Source organism: Littorina saxatilis, linkage group LG5, assembly GCF_037325665.1.
Source record: "Littorina saxatilis isolate snail1 linkage group LG5, US_GU_Lsax_2.0, whole genome shotgun sequence".
In the NCBI taxonomy this organism is placed as follows: Eukaryota; Metazoa; Mollusca; class Gastropoda; order Littorinimorpha; family Littorinidae; genus Littorina; species Littorina saxatilis.
The window spans coordinates 3,886,845-3,904,155 of NC_090249.1; the positions used below are offsets into that span (position 1 = coordinate 3,886,845).

At 42.4% G+C, this 17,311-nt stretch overlaps 1 protein-coding gene and 1 long non-coding RNA gene across 3 annotated transcripts; one reads left to right on the forward strand and one right to left on the reverse strand.

The window, feature by feature from the left end:
• Positions 1–4,695: 4,695 nt before the first annotated feature.
• On the forward strand, positions 4,696–8,248 carry LOC138966135 (uncharacterized). The gene is made up of 3 exons (XR_011455615.1): positions 4,696–4,893; positions 5,883–5,960; positions 7,249–8,248. It is a non-coding gene; the product is annotated as an uncharacterized lncRNA (long non-coding RNA).
• A 428-nt stretch (positions 8,249–8,676) lies between these two features.
• LOC138965804 (uncharacterized) lies at positions 8,677–11,936 on the reverse strand. Of its 2 annotated transcripts, XM_070337904.1 has the most exons (5): positions 11,621–11,936; positions 10,453–10,782; positions 10,227–10,359; positions 9,618–9,664; positions 8,677–8,786 (listed from the first exon to the last, which is right to left on the reverse strand). In XM_070337904.1, exons 1-4 carry the CDS (start codon positions 11,901–11,903, stop codon positions 9,631–9,633), a joined length of 780 nt encoding a protein of 259 aa, XP_070194005.1. In that variant the 5' UTR covers positions 11,904–11,936; the 3' UTR covers positions 8,677–8,786; positions 9,618–9,630. The 2 variants fall into 2 exon arrangements, with proteins under 2 accessions (XP_070194005.1, XP_070194003.1); XM_070337902.1 differs by having other exon boundaries at positions 10,227–10,782.
• Positions 11,937–17,311: the final 5,375 nt, after the last annotated feature.

Consider the following 17,311-nt stretch of genomic DNA (forward strand, 5'->3'; position numbering starts at 1 on the left):
CGTAAGGCGAAATAACAACATTTAGTCAAGCTGTCGAACTCACAGAATGAAACTGAACGCACTGCTTTTTTCACCAAGACCACATACTCGTAGTTTCGTCAGTCCACCGCTCGTGGCAAAGGCAGTTTGTTTGTTTGTTTGCTTAACGCCCAGCCGACCACGAAGGGCCATATCAGGGCGGTGCTGCTTTGACATATCACGTGCGCCACACACAAGACAGAAGTCGCAGCACAGGCTTCATGTCTCACCCAGTCACATTATTCTGACACCGGACCAACCAGTCCTAGCACTAACCCCATAATGCCAGACGCCAGGCGGAGCAGTCACTAGATTGCCAATTTTAAAGTCTTAGGTATGACCTGGCCGGGGTTCGAACCCACGACCTCCCGATCACGAGGTTGACGCCTTACCACTAGGCCAACCGTGCCGGTCCGGCAAAGGCAGTAAAATCGACAAGCCATGCAGAATAGTGCGGTAGTGGTCGCGCTGAGCAGGATAACACGCTTTTCTGTATGTCTATTCTTTTTAGCTTACTGAGTTTGTTTTTGGAATCAGGGACCGACAAGAAATAAGATGAAATTGTTTTTAAATCGATTTCGGAAAATTAATTTTAATCATAATTTTCATATTTTTAATTTTCAGAGCTTGTTTGTAATCCAAATATAACATATGTATATGTTTTTGGAATCAGAAAATGACGCAGAATAAGATGAAATTGTTTTTGGATCGATTGATAAAAAAAGTTTTAATTACAAGTTTCCGATTTTTAATGACCAAACTCACTCATTAGTTTTTAGGCCACCAAGCTGAAATGCAAAACTAAAGTCCGGCCTTCGTCGAAGATTGCTTTGCCAAAATTTCAATCAATTTAATTGAAAAATGAGGGTGTGACAGTGCCGCCTCAACTTTTACAAAAAGTCGGATATCAAAGGTATTTATCGAAAAAATTTAAAAAAATGTCCGGGAATATCATTCCCAGGAACTCTCATGTCAAATTTCATAAAGATCGGTCCAGTAGTTTAGTCTGAATCGCTCTACACACACACACACACACGCACACACACACACACACACACACACACACACACACACACACACACACACACACACACATCACGACCCTCGTCTCGATTCCCCCTCCATGTTAAAACATTTCGTCAAAACTTGACTAAATATAACAAGTTGCGTAAGGCGAAAATACAACATTTAGTCAAGTAGCTGTCGAACTCACAGAATGAAACTGAACGCAATGCCATTTTTCAGCAAGACCGTATACTCGTAGCATCGTCAGTCCACCGCTCATGGCAAAGGCAGTGAAATTGACAAGAAGAGCGGGGTAGTAGTTGCGCTAAGAAGGATAGCACGCTTTTCTGTACCTCTCTTTGTTTTAACTTTGTGAGCGTGTTTTTAATCCAAACATATCATATCTATATGTTTTTGGAATCAGGAACCGACAAGGAATAAGATGAAAGTGTTTTTAAATTGATTTCGACAATTTAATTTTGATAATAATTTTTATATATTTAATTTTCAGAGCTTGTTTTTAATCCAAATATAACATATTTATATGTTTTTGGAATCAGAAAATGATGGAGAATAAGATGAACGTAAATTTGGATCGTTTTATAAATTTTTATTTTTTTTTTACAATTTTCAGATTTTTAATGACCAAAGTCATTAATTAATGTTTAAGCCACCAAGCTGAAATGCAATACCGAAGTCCGGGCTTCGTCGAAGATTACTTGACCAAAATTTCAACCAATTTGGTTGAAAAATGAGGGCGTGACAGTGCCGCCTCAACTTTCACGAAAAGCCGGATATGACGTCATCAAAGACATTTATCAAAAAAATGAAAAAAACGTTCGGGGATTTCATACCCAGGAACTCTCATGTCAAATTTCATAAAGATCGGTCCAGTAGTTTAGTCTGAATCGCTCTACACACACACACAGACACACACACACACGCACATACACCACGACCCTCGTCTCGATTCCCCCCTCTACGTTAAAACATTTAGTCAAAACTTGACTAAATGTAAAAAGCAAGCATAAGGATGTTTTCCGTCGTTTATCGCTAAATCAGTGCCTCGGAAACTGACCTTGGAAGTGATCATACGCGGACTCTCAAAATTAACACTTAATGAACAGATATTCGTAAATTTAGATACCTTACTTGTTTTTGGATTTCTATCTTTCTTCAAATACGAGTTTCCAACATTAGCACAAAAAGAGCGCTTATAAAATACTGGAATCGATACAACCTTTCGTCAGAAAATGCACAAAACAAATCAAGGATCAAGGAACACTATGGCGGTAAAACCTCTTTTCGCGCCAGAAGTCACTTACGAGGTCCCACGATTTCACCGTCGAACTGCACTGCTGCTGCTATTAATGAGGATATTGATATGGCGCAAATCCTAATACAGTTCTAAGCGCCTAACAAAAATATACATAGATAAATTATTCTATACAAAATTCGAAATCAAATAATAATAAACATCGAAAGAAACTAATACAATTTACAACGTTTTCAATGCACATTCATGAATTTTAGAATACAAAGCATACAAGTAAAATTAGTCATTGTACATGAATTACTGTTATTCTTCCGCAGCAACAACAACAACAACAACAACACACCAACAAAGATTTACTTCCGCTACCACCACCACTTCCCTTACCTTCACAACTATTGTACTACTGACACAAATAATTATTATCACTAGAGCCTGGGAAAAACCACCACCAACATTACCACCGCCATCATCATTAATTCAGTAATAGTGCATCTTCGAGCTGAACTTTGGTGTACGTACTATAGCTTGGTAGTTTTCAGGTCCTCCCCGTGAAAGCTATTATGCTAGTACCAAGTGTCAGCCCAGTCGACCCCAAAAACACGAGATCTGAGTGCGGAGAGGAGGACAGACAAACAACATACAGAGAGATGAACAAACAGACAGAGTAAAACCTATCTACACACCTAAACACACACACACACACACACACACCACACACACACACACACACACACCACACACACACACACACACACACACCTCACACACACACACACCACACACACACACACACACACACCACACACATACACACACACACACACACACCACACACCACACACACACACACACACACACCACATACACACACACACACACACACACACACCACACACACACACACACACACACCACACACACACACACACACCACACACCACACACACACACACACACACACACCACATACACACACACACACATACACACACACACACACACACCCGATCACGGGGGTGTAAACTGAGAGACATCTGCTTATAATGCAAGAGTGTCGGATTACAAAGTCTTCGCTAGGCATCGTCTTTCCTTCCGCGACGTTCTAATCTTGAGAATGACTCAAAGTATGAAGGGATACATGTACCTTCGATAAAGATGAAACCCAAGACGATTATGCTCCCCTCAGTCCCCCCAAAAGCTGGTCTGACAACAAGCCACCAAACATCTTATGTTGACACAAACACACTACCGAAGAAAGAAATAAGATTATACTGTGAATATATGTAAACAAATCAACATTCAAAAGATCACAACGGAAGATCACTGATAGAGGGGGAAAAAAGAGAACACAAAACACATATACTTACTGCTAAATCGGATGGTGTAAAAAAACAACAACACTTTGCACCCTTGAAACATAAACACACATGAAATTAAACGTGTAAAGGTGAAACCTGTGTCACATTTCAGGTAAGATATCACTTTAACCACAGTAAAAATATGAATACTCCATAACGCGCTACGTCATTTGGAACTGACGCATGTGCTTCTATTACCCCTAACCCCGGTACATTTAGAAAGAAACATAACTCTTAGTCTACCCCTGACAAAAAGCAAATAATAGTGAATGGGTTGACGGTTTATATTCTTATCTGCGACAAAAAGACAAATCCTTGCTTCAACATTGCTCTGAGGCGTCCTGCAGATTTAATGTATGGGTTGAACAAGAGTCACACACACTTCGCTGAACAGCTCAAATGTAGCAGAGTGTAATTCTGAACTTTCCGATGACGAGACAGCGAGCAGGGCTATGGTATGCCATAGACCAAATAGCCTGGACCGCCAACTCGTCACGTGACCCTTCGAGGTTACGACGCTCGACTTTCAGGGGCGCTTAGCGTCCGGTTTGACAGGCCAGCGATTCAAAGACAGTGAAAAGAAAGCACGCTCCAGTTATTTGTGACAATGGGAGGTGACAATGAACTGGATTTTCCAAAACTCCAAACTAAACTTAACAAAACCCATCCAAAAACATGTTCCAAATGCACTTTAGCTGAGTTTCTTTTAGCATTTTCAGAACTTACCTCGGCAACTTCGTCCATGTTTACAATCGACACCGGGTATGACATCCCCGTGATTTCTGAAAGGCCATGTAAGCGTAGGTTCCTAAATGCGAGAGGCCGCTACCCCGTAATAGAGAGAAAGAGCGGAGAGAGAGCTAGTTGGCGGTCCAGGATAAATGGTCTATGGCTATGCTAACTTGGTGTTTCTGCCCCCAGAACTAGTGTCTATTTGGGACATGACGTACGTGGTTATAATTATGCCAGGGCGAGCAGGGCTGACGTGTACGATCCTAAAGTGGGTGTCAGCCAAACGGGAGAGAACAAACCGCAGGGTCTGATTGGTTAAAATCAGAACACATCTCAATGTCAACTAATCCAACACTGCGGGAGGTTACCGTTTGGGTGGTTACTTCCTCGTTCACCTCGTATATACCTCCCTGGTATATGTTACCGCAAAGAGGAGAATATCCAGACCACAAAAAACAACTGAGAGCTTTTGGGGAAACATATTTTTGTTTACCGTCTCGGAAGGTATGTTTATTTTGTTATGTGAATTGTCTTCTTGTAACTAAAGCTTGAGTTGTCAGCTTCCTATGTTATGTTGTTTATTTTCCTGTATTTGTTTCGACTTAGTCTCTCACTTTCTTATCTCAAACCCTTTTAAAATTGTCCAAGATTTGTCTTACCTTTTTTTTCATTTGGTCATTGTCTGTCTGGCCGTCTGTCTGTCTGTCTGTCTGGCAGTCTGTCTATCTGGCCGTCTGTCTGTCTGGCTGGCTGGTTGGCTGGCCGTCTGTCTGTTTATCTGGCCGTCTGTCTTTCCGGTCCATCGTCTACATTCCCGTCTGAGTTTGAGTCTGTATATCTCTGGATTTCTTTTTCATTCTTGTTTAGTTTTCAATTTTAAAAACTGTTGTTGTTGTTGTTGTTGTTGTTGTTGTTGTTGTTGTTGTTGTTGTTGTTGTTGTTGTTGTATAAGGTTGTCCGGTAGCTCAGTTGGTTTGAGGACTAAACTTGTGATCCCCGGGTCACAGGTTCCAATCCGGTCCGGTACGGACACGGGTCAACCGCTCTAAGTGCAGACTCAGAGACGGTGTTCATGTCCCACCACCGTGTCACAAATGTGTCACGTAAGAGACCTAGGTCACTTTGCCTGAAGTGCAGGTGGCTGATCACAACTAAACACGCACACAACTGGGTATATAGCGCAACTGTGAGGGCTGAAAACAATCATTTACATTATCTATTCTCTGCACAGGTAGACTATCAGCGGTGGAAGCCCTGAAGGCCCATGTAGTTGTTGCAGGATGAAGCCGACGACGACGATGATGATGATGATGATGACGACGACGATAATGATGATGATGATGATGACGACGATGATGATGATGACCATGATGATGATCATGATGATGACGATGATGACGATGATGATGATGATGATGATGATGATGATGACGATGATGATGATGATGATGATGATGATGATGATGATGATTGTATTATTGCCCATTATGTAGCCATGAAGACCCATGTAGCTGTTGTCCTGGTTGCTTGTTTGCTGCTGGTCTGCACACTTTCACACAGCTGGCTGTCAGGTGAGACAAACGTTGATCGCTTCGTCTTTTTATTACATTTAGTCAAGTTTTTACTAAATGTTTTAACATAGAGGGGGGAATCGAGACGAGGGTCGTGGTGTATGTGTGTGTGTCTGTGTGTGTGTGTGTAGAGCGATTCAGACGAAACTACTGGACCGATCTTTATGAAATTTGACATGAGAGTTCCTGGGTATGATATCCTCAGACGTTTTTTTCATTCTTTTGATAAATGTCTTTGATGACGTCATATCCGGCTTTTCGTGAAAGTTGAGGCGGCACTCTCACGCTCTCATTTTTCAACCAAATTGGTTGAAATTTTGGTCAAGTAATCTTCGACAAAGCCCGGACTTCGGTATTGCATTTCAGCTTGGTGGCTTAAAAATTAATTAATGACTTTGGTCATTAAATATCTGAAAATTGTAAAAAAATAATTTTTTTATAAAACGATCCAAATTTACGTTCATCTTATTCTCCATCATTTTCTGATTCCAAAAACATATAAATATGATATATTTGGATTAAAAACAAGCTCTGAAAATTAAAAATATAAAAATTATGATCAAAATTAAATTTTCGAAATCAATTTAAAAACACTTTCATCTTATTCCTTGTCGGTTCCTGATTCTGAAAACATATAGATATCATATGTTTGGATTGAAAACACGCTCAGAAAGTTAAAACGAAGAGAGGTACAGAAAAGCGTGCTATCCTTCTCAGCGCAACTACTACCCCGCTCTTCTTGTCAATGTCACTGCCTTTGCCATGAGCGGTGGACTGACGATGCTACGAGTATACGGTCTTGCTGCGTTGCATTGCGTTTAGTTTCATTCTGTAAGTTCGACAGCTACTTGACTAAATGTTGTATTTTCGCCTTACGCGACTTGTTTATTTATGCGTTGGATGTTGTTTACGTTTATATGTTTATGTATAAGCCACACATCATTTGTTTTGATCCTAAATAACTAAACGTGCACACATACACACACACACAAACTATTACAACACACTCAGGCCCACTCAGTGACCTTGACCTTGACGTTATCACAGAAGCTTTGATTTTTGTTTGAATCTCGCTTTAATGATGCAATAGAATGGAATTTTGGGCTGTGAGGGATTTCGTCAATTTGAACGGTCAGACCATTTGACCTCCACATTCATGTGGAAGTTATTCGCAGTTTTGCCAATGGGTGGGGTCACCTTGATTGACAAGAAATAAACAATGTTTCCTTCAAATTTAACCTTTTACCGTTATTTTAGTCATGCTTTTTTCTGTTGCTGATTTTCCTAGCCGCCAATGCCGAGGTCGAGGATACGCCTGTCGAACGACACAAACGGTCTTGGTGGGGCCACCGCCGGAGGGACAATCACGTGCTCTTTCGTACTTTGGCATCTAGACAAAAATGCGGCGGCTGGTGGCTAAGTAGACACTGCTGGCGGGAATAGCGGCGTTGTTGGTGTAATTGGACATGCAGTCATCATACATGTATGACCATGTATATTTTTTCGTGAATGTATTTGTTTGATACGCAGATTTTGGCACCAAAGACATTACATCATGTTTTACATTAGTAATCCTGAGAGAAACTGTCCTTGTTAATGATATACGATACCGATACATGTACAGCCTGGCGGTGACCTTACAATTCACGTTCTCCTGCTGATATGTTGAAGTCACCGAGACAAATGTCGTTCTCGAAATTCTTTTGTCACTTCCTAGGGAGAAATATAGAAGAAATGACATAATTTTTACGTGACGGCAATATTTATGCTATGACGTCTTTTTAAACTTTGTTTGGCTTCTAACGTCAGAAATTTCACTTCGAAAGAGAGGGTGAAAAGGAGGGGTCTTGGTGGTGTTTTTTTTAGTTTATTTTTAAGAGGGTTCGTGGCTTGCAACAATGGTAAATCCTTCTGAAGTGCATGCGCACAAAATGAAAGCATGGTTTCCCCAAGTAGGGATGTTAGCCATGTTTTACCTAATATGGAAATGGAACGTTTATCATATAAGGAACTTCAATTGCAGTCAAGCAGTGTACTAAATATCATATTGCACTAAATGAATGTTTAAGCAGTGCTGATGTCATGCGTCAGATATAACAAATGAATAGGGCTTAAAGACTGTCACTTTAGTAGCCTATATTCAATTCAACAATTCATCAATTTTTCATTTTCAATAGTTTTGTCAGTTATTCTTGAAAACATTGCAAAAGAAGACGTGATACTGATGTAACCATTGATTTGGATGGAAATAAATGTGTCCCTAGCATGCTAGCATGTGCAACTGGTGATTTCGTTTTTATTTTTGTATTTTGAATGAGTGCACATCTTGTGAATTTGTATGACACGCATTCACGGGTGCCGCAAAAGTATGAAACGCACGCGGCATGCACACACGCACACACACACACACGCACACAGACGCATGCATGCACGTAGCTCTGACACACACACACACACACACACACACACACACACACACGCATGCATGCACGTAGCTCTGACACACACAAACACACACACACACACACACACACATCACACAAACACACACACACACACACACACACACCTTCACACACACACACACACACACACAGACGCATGCATGCACGTAGCTCTGACACACACACACACACACACACACACACACACACACACACACACACACACACACACACACACACGTGCGGACATGAATCAACAGAGGAAACAGTGTATGCTGTCGAAAGTAGATTGTATTGTGTTTACACAAAAGCAGAAAAGTATAATACACAGTTCTTGGTCACTCTTCTTTTTCTGTTGCCTTTGCTGTTGGGTGCCATCGTTCTGCAACAAAAGATATGAAAAATGGAGTGCAGAATTACACAGCATGCGAAGAAGGAGCAAGCGCAAACAAATGCCATTAAGCACAACATAAATTATGCCCTGTTGTCAATATTTTTTTTTAAATTTCGTTTACCGTACCATTTATGCTTGTGGTTTTCTCACTCGAGATTATCCACCGGGAAAAAAAGGTAAAGGTAAGGTATTCCCATAACCATCTGGTCGTAGGGGAGAGAGATGTTAGAGATCTCCACTTTTCTGGGGGCCAGCTTTTTATGAGGGCGGTGCCCATCTCCTCTCCCTCGCTGCCTTTGCCTTCCCCGGCCCTGAATAGGGTCAGGTACCCATTTCCAGCTGGGTGGACTGGAGAGCGCTCGGAAAAATCGGGTATTTGTATTTGTCCCCGAGTGGGGGACGAACCACGACCTCCAGCGTGAGAGGCGAGCGCTCTAACCACTGCGCCACTCCGCCACCGGGAAAGTGTGCTGTAAAATCACAAAAGGGAGTGTGTTTTTCACCCGAAAATAAAGTTCGCGTTGATATTGCCGCTGTACATTGAAAACTATGGAAGAGGACCTACCCCCCCCCCCCCCCCCCCCCCCTCACCCCTAAAAATCGCGAGCCAAAAACGATATCTTTAAACGAACAGACGTGTGTTTACATCGCATTGTCTATAAGAGAGAGATAGAGAAAGAGAGAGAGAGAGACACACACACACACACACACACATACACACACATACACAGAAATAGAGAGATAGTGAGAGACAGAGACAGAGAAAGAGAGACAGAGAAAGAGAGACAGAGAAAGAAAGAGCGAGAGAGCGAGATTTACCGTTGGTTGGTGCTTATCCGAGGAGATTGGTGCCGGTGTAAAAAGAACTGAAATCAGATAGACCATTGCAGTCAAAAACAACTACAACTACAACAACAACGAAGACAACAACAACAACAATAACAACGACGACGACAACTACTACTACTACTACTACTACTACTACTACTACTACTGCCACAACAATAACAACAACAACAACATACGTCACTGCCTTCGCTTCAACAAGAATAGCTATTTTCTTCTATGAACTTTTTCGAATAGAAAACAGTTACCAACCCTTTTCTAATTTACACTTCTACAATCAATCAATTATTCGATTAGTCAATTAATTAACTAATTAATTAATCAATCAATCAGTCAGTCAGACTGTCAGTCAGTCAATAAGTCAATCAAGAAGTAGGGCGCTCATTCAACACAGCAATCAGGTACTCAGTAAGTCAGTCATTCACTACAGTCAAACAGATCAAAACAGAGAGAGAGGGAGAGAGAGGAGACAGACAGACTAACACAGACACGCACGCACACACACACACACACACACGCACACACACACACACAAAAGACACACACAGACAGCCAAATAACACGGACAAAATCAGCACTCACTTTCCGCCGAGCAAACCAGTGGTTCCTAGCGCATCCACACCGCCTCCAGCACCCGCCAGACCACCCGTTCCCAGCACACCGGCTCCCAGGCCTCCCAAACCGGTTCCTAGGGTTCCCACACCCGTTCCATAACCTCCCAGGGCTCCAACGCCGGTTGCCAGGCCTCCCAAGCCATTTCCTAGGGCTCCCACGCCAGTTCCTATGGTTCCTACACCGGTTCCCAAACCTCCCAAGCCTCCCAAGCCTGTTGTTCCTAGGGTTCCCACGCCGGTTCCCAAACCTCCCAAATTTCCCAAGCCGGTTCCCAAGCCAGTACCCAACCCAGCATTGGCCAGGGCTCCTGAGAGAAGGTTGTTCTGGCCCTGTCCGAGACCTGTCAGACCGTTGAACCCCACGAGGTTCCCAAGGCCGCCACCGAGGCCTCCTCCCAAGAGCTTCAGGCCGTTGTTGCCTCCGATGATGTGCACGTGGTCGTCGTCGTCGTGGCCGTAGTAACGGTTGCGGTTGTACCCGTTGCCCTGCATGTAGTTGTAGCCTTTGTAGTCGTCGTTGTAGACTGGCGGGAGAGAGAGAAGGGTTGTTAGTTCAGGGCAAGGTTTTGGTGACGGTGCGAATATTTGTGGTGGATGGGAGACGGCGAGAGGGGGGAGGGAACTGAAACTGAAACTGAAACTGAACAAAGCCTAATCTTACAACCTGTCCCTTATACAGTAGTAACAAACACTAAATACGGACGCACATAATATTAATAATAATAAGAAAACAAAAATCATATTTTCTTATACACACTACAAAAGGGGAAAACAGTTCAAACAGTTAGAGGGAGGGAGGGAGAGAGTGAGAGTGGCAGAGGGTGAGCTTCTGTTGGGCCCTCAGTATGCTTAAATGTAAAACCAACAAATCCTTGACAAACGCACGCTCTCTCTCTCTCTCTCTCTCTCTCTCTCTCTCTCTCTCTCTCTCTCTCTCTCTCTCTCTCTCTCTCTCTCTCTCTCTCTTCTCTCTCTCTCCCCCCTCTCTCTCTCCCTCTCTCTCTCTCTCTCTCTCGCTCTCATTCTCTCTCTCTCTCTCTCTTTCTCTCTCTCTCTCTCTCTCTCTCTCTCTCTCTCTCTCTCTCTCTCTCTCTCTCTCGCTCTCATTCTCTCTCCCTCACCAAACTCTCTCTGTCTCTACTCTCTATCCTCCCCTCCTACCAGCACACACACACACACACACACACACGCACGCACGCCCCGCCCTCCCCCCCCCCCCCCACACACACACACACACACGCACGCACGCCCCGCCCCCCCCCCCACACACACACACACACACGCACGCACGCACGCACACACACACACACACACACACACACACACACACACACACACACACACAAACACACCCATACTTACCACTACCAGCAGCGTAGCCGTTGACGTAATAGTTCTTGACATAGGTGACGTCAGGGTCATAGTCCTGATTGTAGTTAGGCTTGTACCCGTAGGTGTAAGAGTGACTGCCCTTGTTGTATCTGCTGCCGTAGTTGGGTGCTCTGGAGGCATAATGTATTTTGTAGATAGGGTAGCCCTTCCTGTAGCCACCGTAGCGCTTTCCGTAGGTAGCCTGTGCGTAGTCTATGAGCGTTACCATGACAACGGCTAGCAAGAGGAGTGAGGTCAAGGCCTTGAGAGTCATGTTGCTAGGTAACACTGACGTCACGAATCAACCTGAAACGTAGATGTATGATTGCAATGCATTGGCATATATATCATACAATAACAACACCACCACCACCATCACCACCGCCAACAACAACAACAACAACAACAACAACAACAACGTTTCATATTATGGTCGCATTCTTTTTCTTGTACTTTTACTCGTTTATACTGGGGTCCTGATTTGGCCTAAATGGTCCGCTGGACCCATTAAGCAACAGTTAAGTAACTAACTAACTCGTTTATACTGATTCATTTCGCTATCACGGATTAAATATATACAACCCAGCACCCGAGGACTGTCCCAACTTATAGGGGAGACCGGGGCTAGTCCGCCCCCGGGGCACATCCGTCTTTGTCTGTTTATTCTTACGTTTGCGACCTTTTAGTCTTTCACACCATGTGAGAATGGTGTCCCTACTTCCCGCCATATCCTGCAGAAGTTCAGAGGTTGCGCGCCCATATATCGTGAGTACAGATCACAAAAAGTGTTTTTCTTCATTTTTGGCTCACGTAAGTGTAGCCTATGCGATGGTAAACTCTGTCTGTCTGTGCGTGCGTGCGTGCGTGCGTGCGTGCGTATGTATGTAAGTGTGTATGTCTGTGGTAGAAACTTTAACATTTTTGGCTAAACACCGAAATACTCATTTCACGTGGTTAATTTTCAAGCACCATCTTCAAATTATTGAAGCAATGATCAACATTGTGTCGGCATGTGTGTAGTTAAAGCGTGTATCCAAAGAAAACGGGTGGTGGGGGGTTTTGAAGGGGTACAAGCAGTTGCTACCAAAAGCATAAAAGTAGGCGGACTAGCCCCGGTGTAACACGAGAAAAATACTCCCACGAGAATTTTACTCCGGAGTAAGCATTTCGTACGAAAAAGTTACTCCCTTTACGAAAAAGGCACTCCCCCATTGCACGAGAAAATTACTCCCCAAGACAGGTGAGTTCCGAGTAAACATTTCGTACAAAAATGTTACTCCCCTGACGAATAAATAACGAATAAATTACTTCACCCCAACACGAGCAATTTAACTTCCCATGCCAGGTGTACGAAATTTTTACTCCCTTGTCCCCTGTTAGTCTTGGTGGTGGAAGGGGTGGAAGGAGGGTAGCGCGACATTCGTGTGCGCGAGATCACTTATTGGCATTATCCCTTCGCCCGCATCCCATTTTTGCGTACGAGATTTTTACTGGAAGTAAAAAAAAAAATGGGGAGTAAACATTTCGTGGAGGGAGTAATTTTGTCGTGCCTTGCGGGGAGTTTTTTTCTCGCACGAAAAGTGTACTCGGAGTAAGAATTTCGTACGAAATATTTACTCCGGAGTAAATGTTTCGTGGAGTAAAAATGTCGTGTTACACCGGTCTCCCCTACTTTCAGTTACAAAATGAGTTCTTAAACAACAAAAATCCACCACCACCACCAACAACAACAACAAGAACAACAACAACAACAACAACAACAACAGCAACAGCAGCAACAACAACAACGACAACGACGACAACAACAACGACAACAACAACGACAACAACAACAGCAACAGCAACAGCAACAACAACGACAACAACAACAACAACAACGACAACAACAACAACAGCAACAACAACAACAGCAACAACAACAACAGCAGCAACAACAACAACGACAACAACAACAGCAACAACAACAACAACAACAACGACAACAACGACAGCAACAACAACAACAACAACAACAACAACAGCAGCAGCAGCAGCAGCAGCAGCAGACTGAAGATGGTGGTGTGGTCCCAAATAGTATTATGGTCTTATTCCATGGAAAGACCTGCACGGATCTGTGTGATGGTTGACTCGATCGTTAACACAAAAACAAATGTCTTTGGACTACACAGTCCGGATGATGTAGGCCGTACACGACCCATACTTTTTAAAGAAAGATTCAACGTAAAACGTGTGGGTCGTACACGACCCACGCCCTTCAAAAAGGGAATAAACTCTTTACCACCTCTTTGTAATGTATGGGTCGTACACGACCCACGCCATCCGAATAGTGATAAACACCGTAAAATGACTTCTTTAGTTCCATATGGATCGTCCACGACCCACAAGATCCAGACTGTGTGGTTCAAATGACGTCATTGTTTGTTTGTTTGTTTACAAATATAATCCTTTAAAAATTGGTCGATAGGAAGGTTCTATGGTGTTAGAGGATTACATGAAGTCTCAATCACATACTCCCAATTGTTTTAGATATATAGACACTTGTGAGGCTCTGCGTCGTCCAGGACCCAGGAAGCAGGGTGAAGGTTAATACGTTTAAAGATTATGCCAGATACAGCTTTTATAAACTTCTTTGTATCTTTGCTCGCAGGGTTGCATCTTTGTGTTTTAATGAATCAGCTTCATAAGCGACACCTATGTCAATGTGCTAAATTCTTTCAGCCATTAAAACAACAACAATAAAATGAAATAAACAATGAACAAAAACATAAAGAAAGAAAGAAATTATACTATACAAATTGTAATTAAAAAACAAGTCGCGTAAGGCGAAATTACTACATTTAGTCAAGCTGTGGAACTCACAGAATGAAACTGAACGCACTGCATTTTTTCACAATGACCGTAGTCCGCCGCTTGTGCATTACGGAGTGAAACTGACGAGTCTGTTCAGCGCGGTAGTGGTTTCGCTGTGCTGCATAGCACGCTTTTCTGTACCTCTCTTCGTTTTAAGTTTCTGAGCGTGTTTTTAATCCAAACATATCATATCTATATGTTTTTTTTAATCAGGAACCGACAAGGAATAAGATGAAATTGTTTTTAAATCGATTTCGGAACTTTAATTTTGATCATAATTTTTTATATTTTTAATTTTTAGAGCTTGTTTTTAATCCAAATATAACATATTTATATGTTTTTGAAATCAGAAAATAATGAAGAACAAGATGAGCGTAAATTTGGATCGTTTTATATAAAAAAAATATTACAATTTTCAGATTTTTAATGACCAAAGTCATCAATTAATTTTTAAGCCACCAAGCTGAAATGCAATACCGAAGTCCGGCCTTTGTCGAATATTGCTTGGCCAAAATTTCAATCAATTTGATTGAAAAATGAGGGTGTGACAGTGCCGCCTCAACTTTTACAAAATGCCGGATATGACGTCATCAAAAGTATTTATCGAAAAAATGAAAAAAAGTCCGGGGATATCATTCCCAGGAACTCTCATGTCAAATTTCATAAAGATCGGTCCAGTAGTTTGGTCTGAATCGCTCTACACACACACACGCACAGACAGACACACACACATACACCACGACCCTCGTCTCGATTCCCCCTCTATGTTAAAACATTTAGTCAAAACTTGACTATCCCCCGAAATCGGCGTATGCTGCCTGAATGGCGGGGTAAAAACGGTCATACACAAACAACTCCACTTGTGCTTAAAACATGAGTGAACGTGGGAGTCTAAGCCCATGAACAAAGAAGAAGAAGAAAACTTGACTAAATGTAAAAAGAAAATGTCTATTCCTCACCTGTAAACGGTACTTATTTAGATGATCAAAGAGACTCGCCGACAGAAGCCTAGGTAGAAAAGGCAGGTAACTCGAGCAGGAAAACGCAGTTAAGACACAGGACTGGCTATACTGGTCAAACTCTAGCCCTCCAATGTAACCAGCCTCTCCTTTGACCTGGCTTTTATACACACCATTTTTGATTCACCCTTCCTCGTCGATATATAATGATATCCTCCTTTTTTCACATCCCTCTCTCTCTCTCTCTCTCTCCTCTCTCTCTCTCTCACCTGGCAGGTGTTGCTCGGCCTAATTAGTCAGCCTGGGGGGCTTTAATTGCGGTGTCCGTGTTTGAAGAGGAAACGTCAAGTTTTTGGGAATGTTTTGAGTTCGGGAATGTTGTTTTGGATTCGGAAAACTATATCATTGAATTTTGGGTGATTTTTGTAAGAAGTCTCTCTCTCTCTCTGTCTCTGTCTCTCTGTCTCTGTCTCTGTCTCTGTCTCTGTCTCTCTCTCTCTCTCTCTCTCTCTCTCTCTCTCTCTCTCTCTCTCTCTCTCTCTCTCTCTCTCTCTCTCTCTCTCTCTCTCTCTTTCTCCGTGTGTGTCAAAGTGTGTGTTTTAATGTATACCATTACCTGACCATGTTGGCATGTATGCTATGAACATTTTTTTTTCTCTCTCTTTGTCTGATTTAATAACCATGTTTTTATGTTTTTGCTTTGCTTCTTCTTCTGCTTTAATATTATGCACTGCTTAGTTAATTCCCTCTTGGGCGAGGGCTGGATGAAAAAAGATCTTTGCTGTATCTACTCCATTACCCTCGAAAAATAAAGTTGGTTTGTTCGTTCGTTCTCTCTCTCTCTGTCTCTCTCTCTCTGTCTCTGTCTCTGTCTCTCTCTCTCTCTCTCTCTCTCTCTCTCTCTCTCTCTCTCTCTCTCTCTCTCTCTCTCTCTCTCTCTCTCTCTCTCTCTCTCTCTAGTAACCAGTACTAGCGCAACGCTAATTGATCACATTTACACAAACAATACGTATAATGTTTCCAAAGTGTTTGTGTCCAAGGAAAGTATAAATGACCATAGTCCTATTTTTTGCACTTGGTCTTTCAAATTACCTAAACGTCCGCCTAAGGGCCATACAACAATTGAGTACAGATCCTTTACAAATTTCAATGAAACTAATTTTTTTGCGAGACATTGCTTCTGTGCCTTTCCATCTTATTTGCAATCATATTTGTCCTAATAGTGCCTTTTCTGCTTTGTATGATGCATTTGTACCTATTATTGATAAACATGCACCTTTGCGCAAAAAGAGAGTTAAACACCCCAAACTTCCCCCGTGGTTAAATGAAGACATTATAAACGCTATGGCTCTTCGCGATTTTTTTTTATAAAGAAAACAAATTAAAAGATGATTACAAGAAACAAAGAAATAAAGTCTTAGGCAGATGCCAAAAGACAGTATTTCAATAAACTTGTTTCTGAGAAAAAAAAGACACAGCTTCGTTATGGAGAGCAATGAACGAAGTTACTGCTAAATCAAACACCAGACAACATTCAACCTCAGTTAGTATTTCCCCAAGCGCTTTTAATGATAATTTTTTTTTAGCTCTTCCTGGTAAACTCTTGGAGTCTACCTATAGTGACCGGCACGGTGGCCTAGTGGTAAGGCGTCCGCCCCGTGATCGGGAGGTCGTGGGTTCGAACCGACCGGGTCATACCTAAGACTTTAAAATTGGCAATCTAGTGGCTGCTCCGCCTGGCGTCTGGCATTATGGGGTTAGTGCTAGGACTGGTTGGTCCGGTGTCAGAATAAATTAATGTGACTGGGTGAGACATGAAGCCTGTGCTGCGACTTTTGTCTTGTGTGTGGCGCACGTTATATGTCAAAGCAGC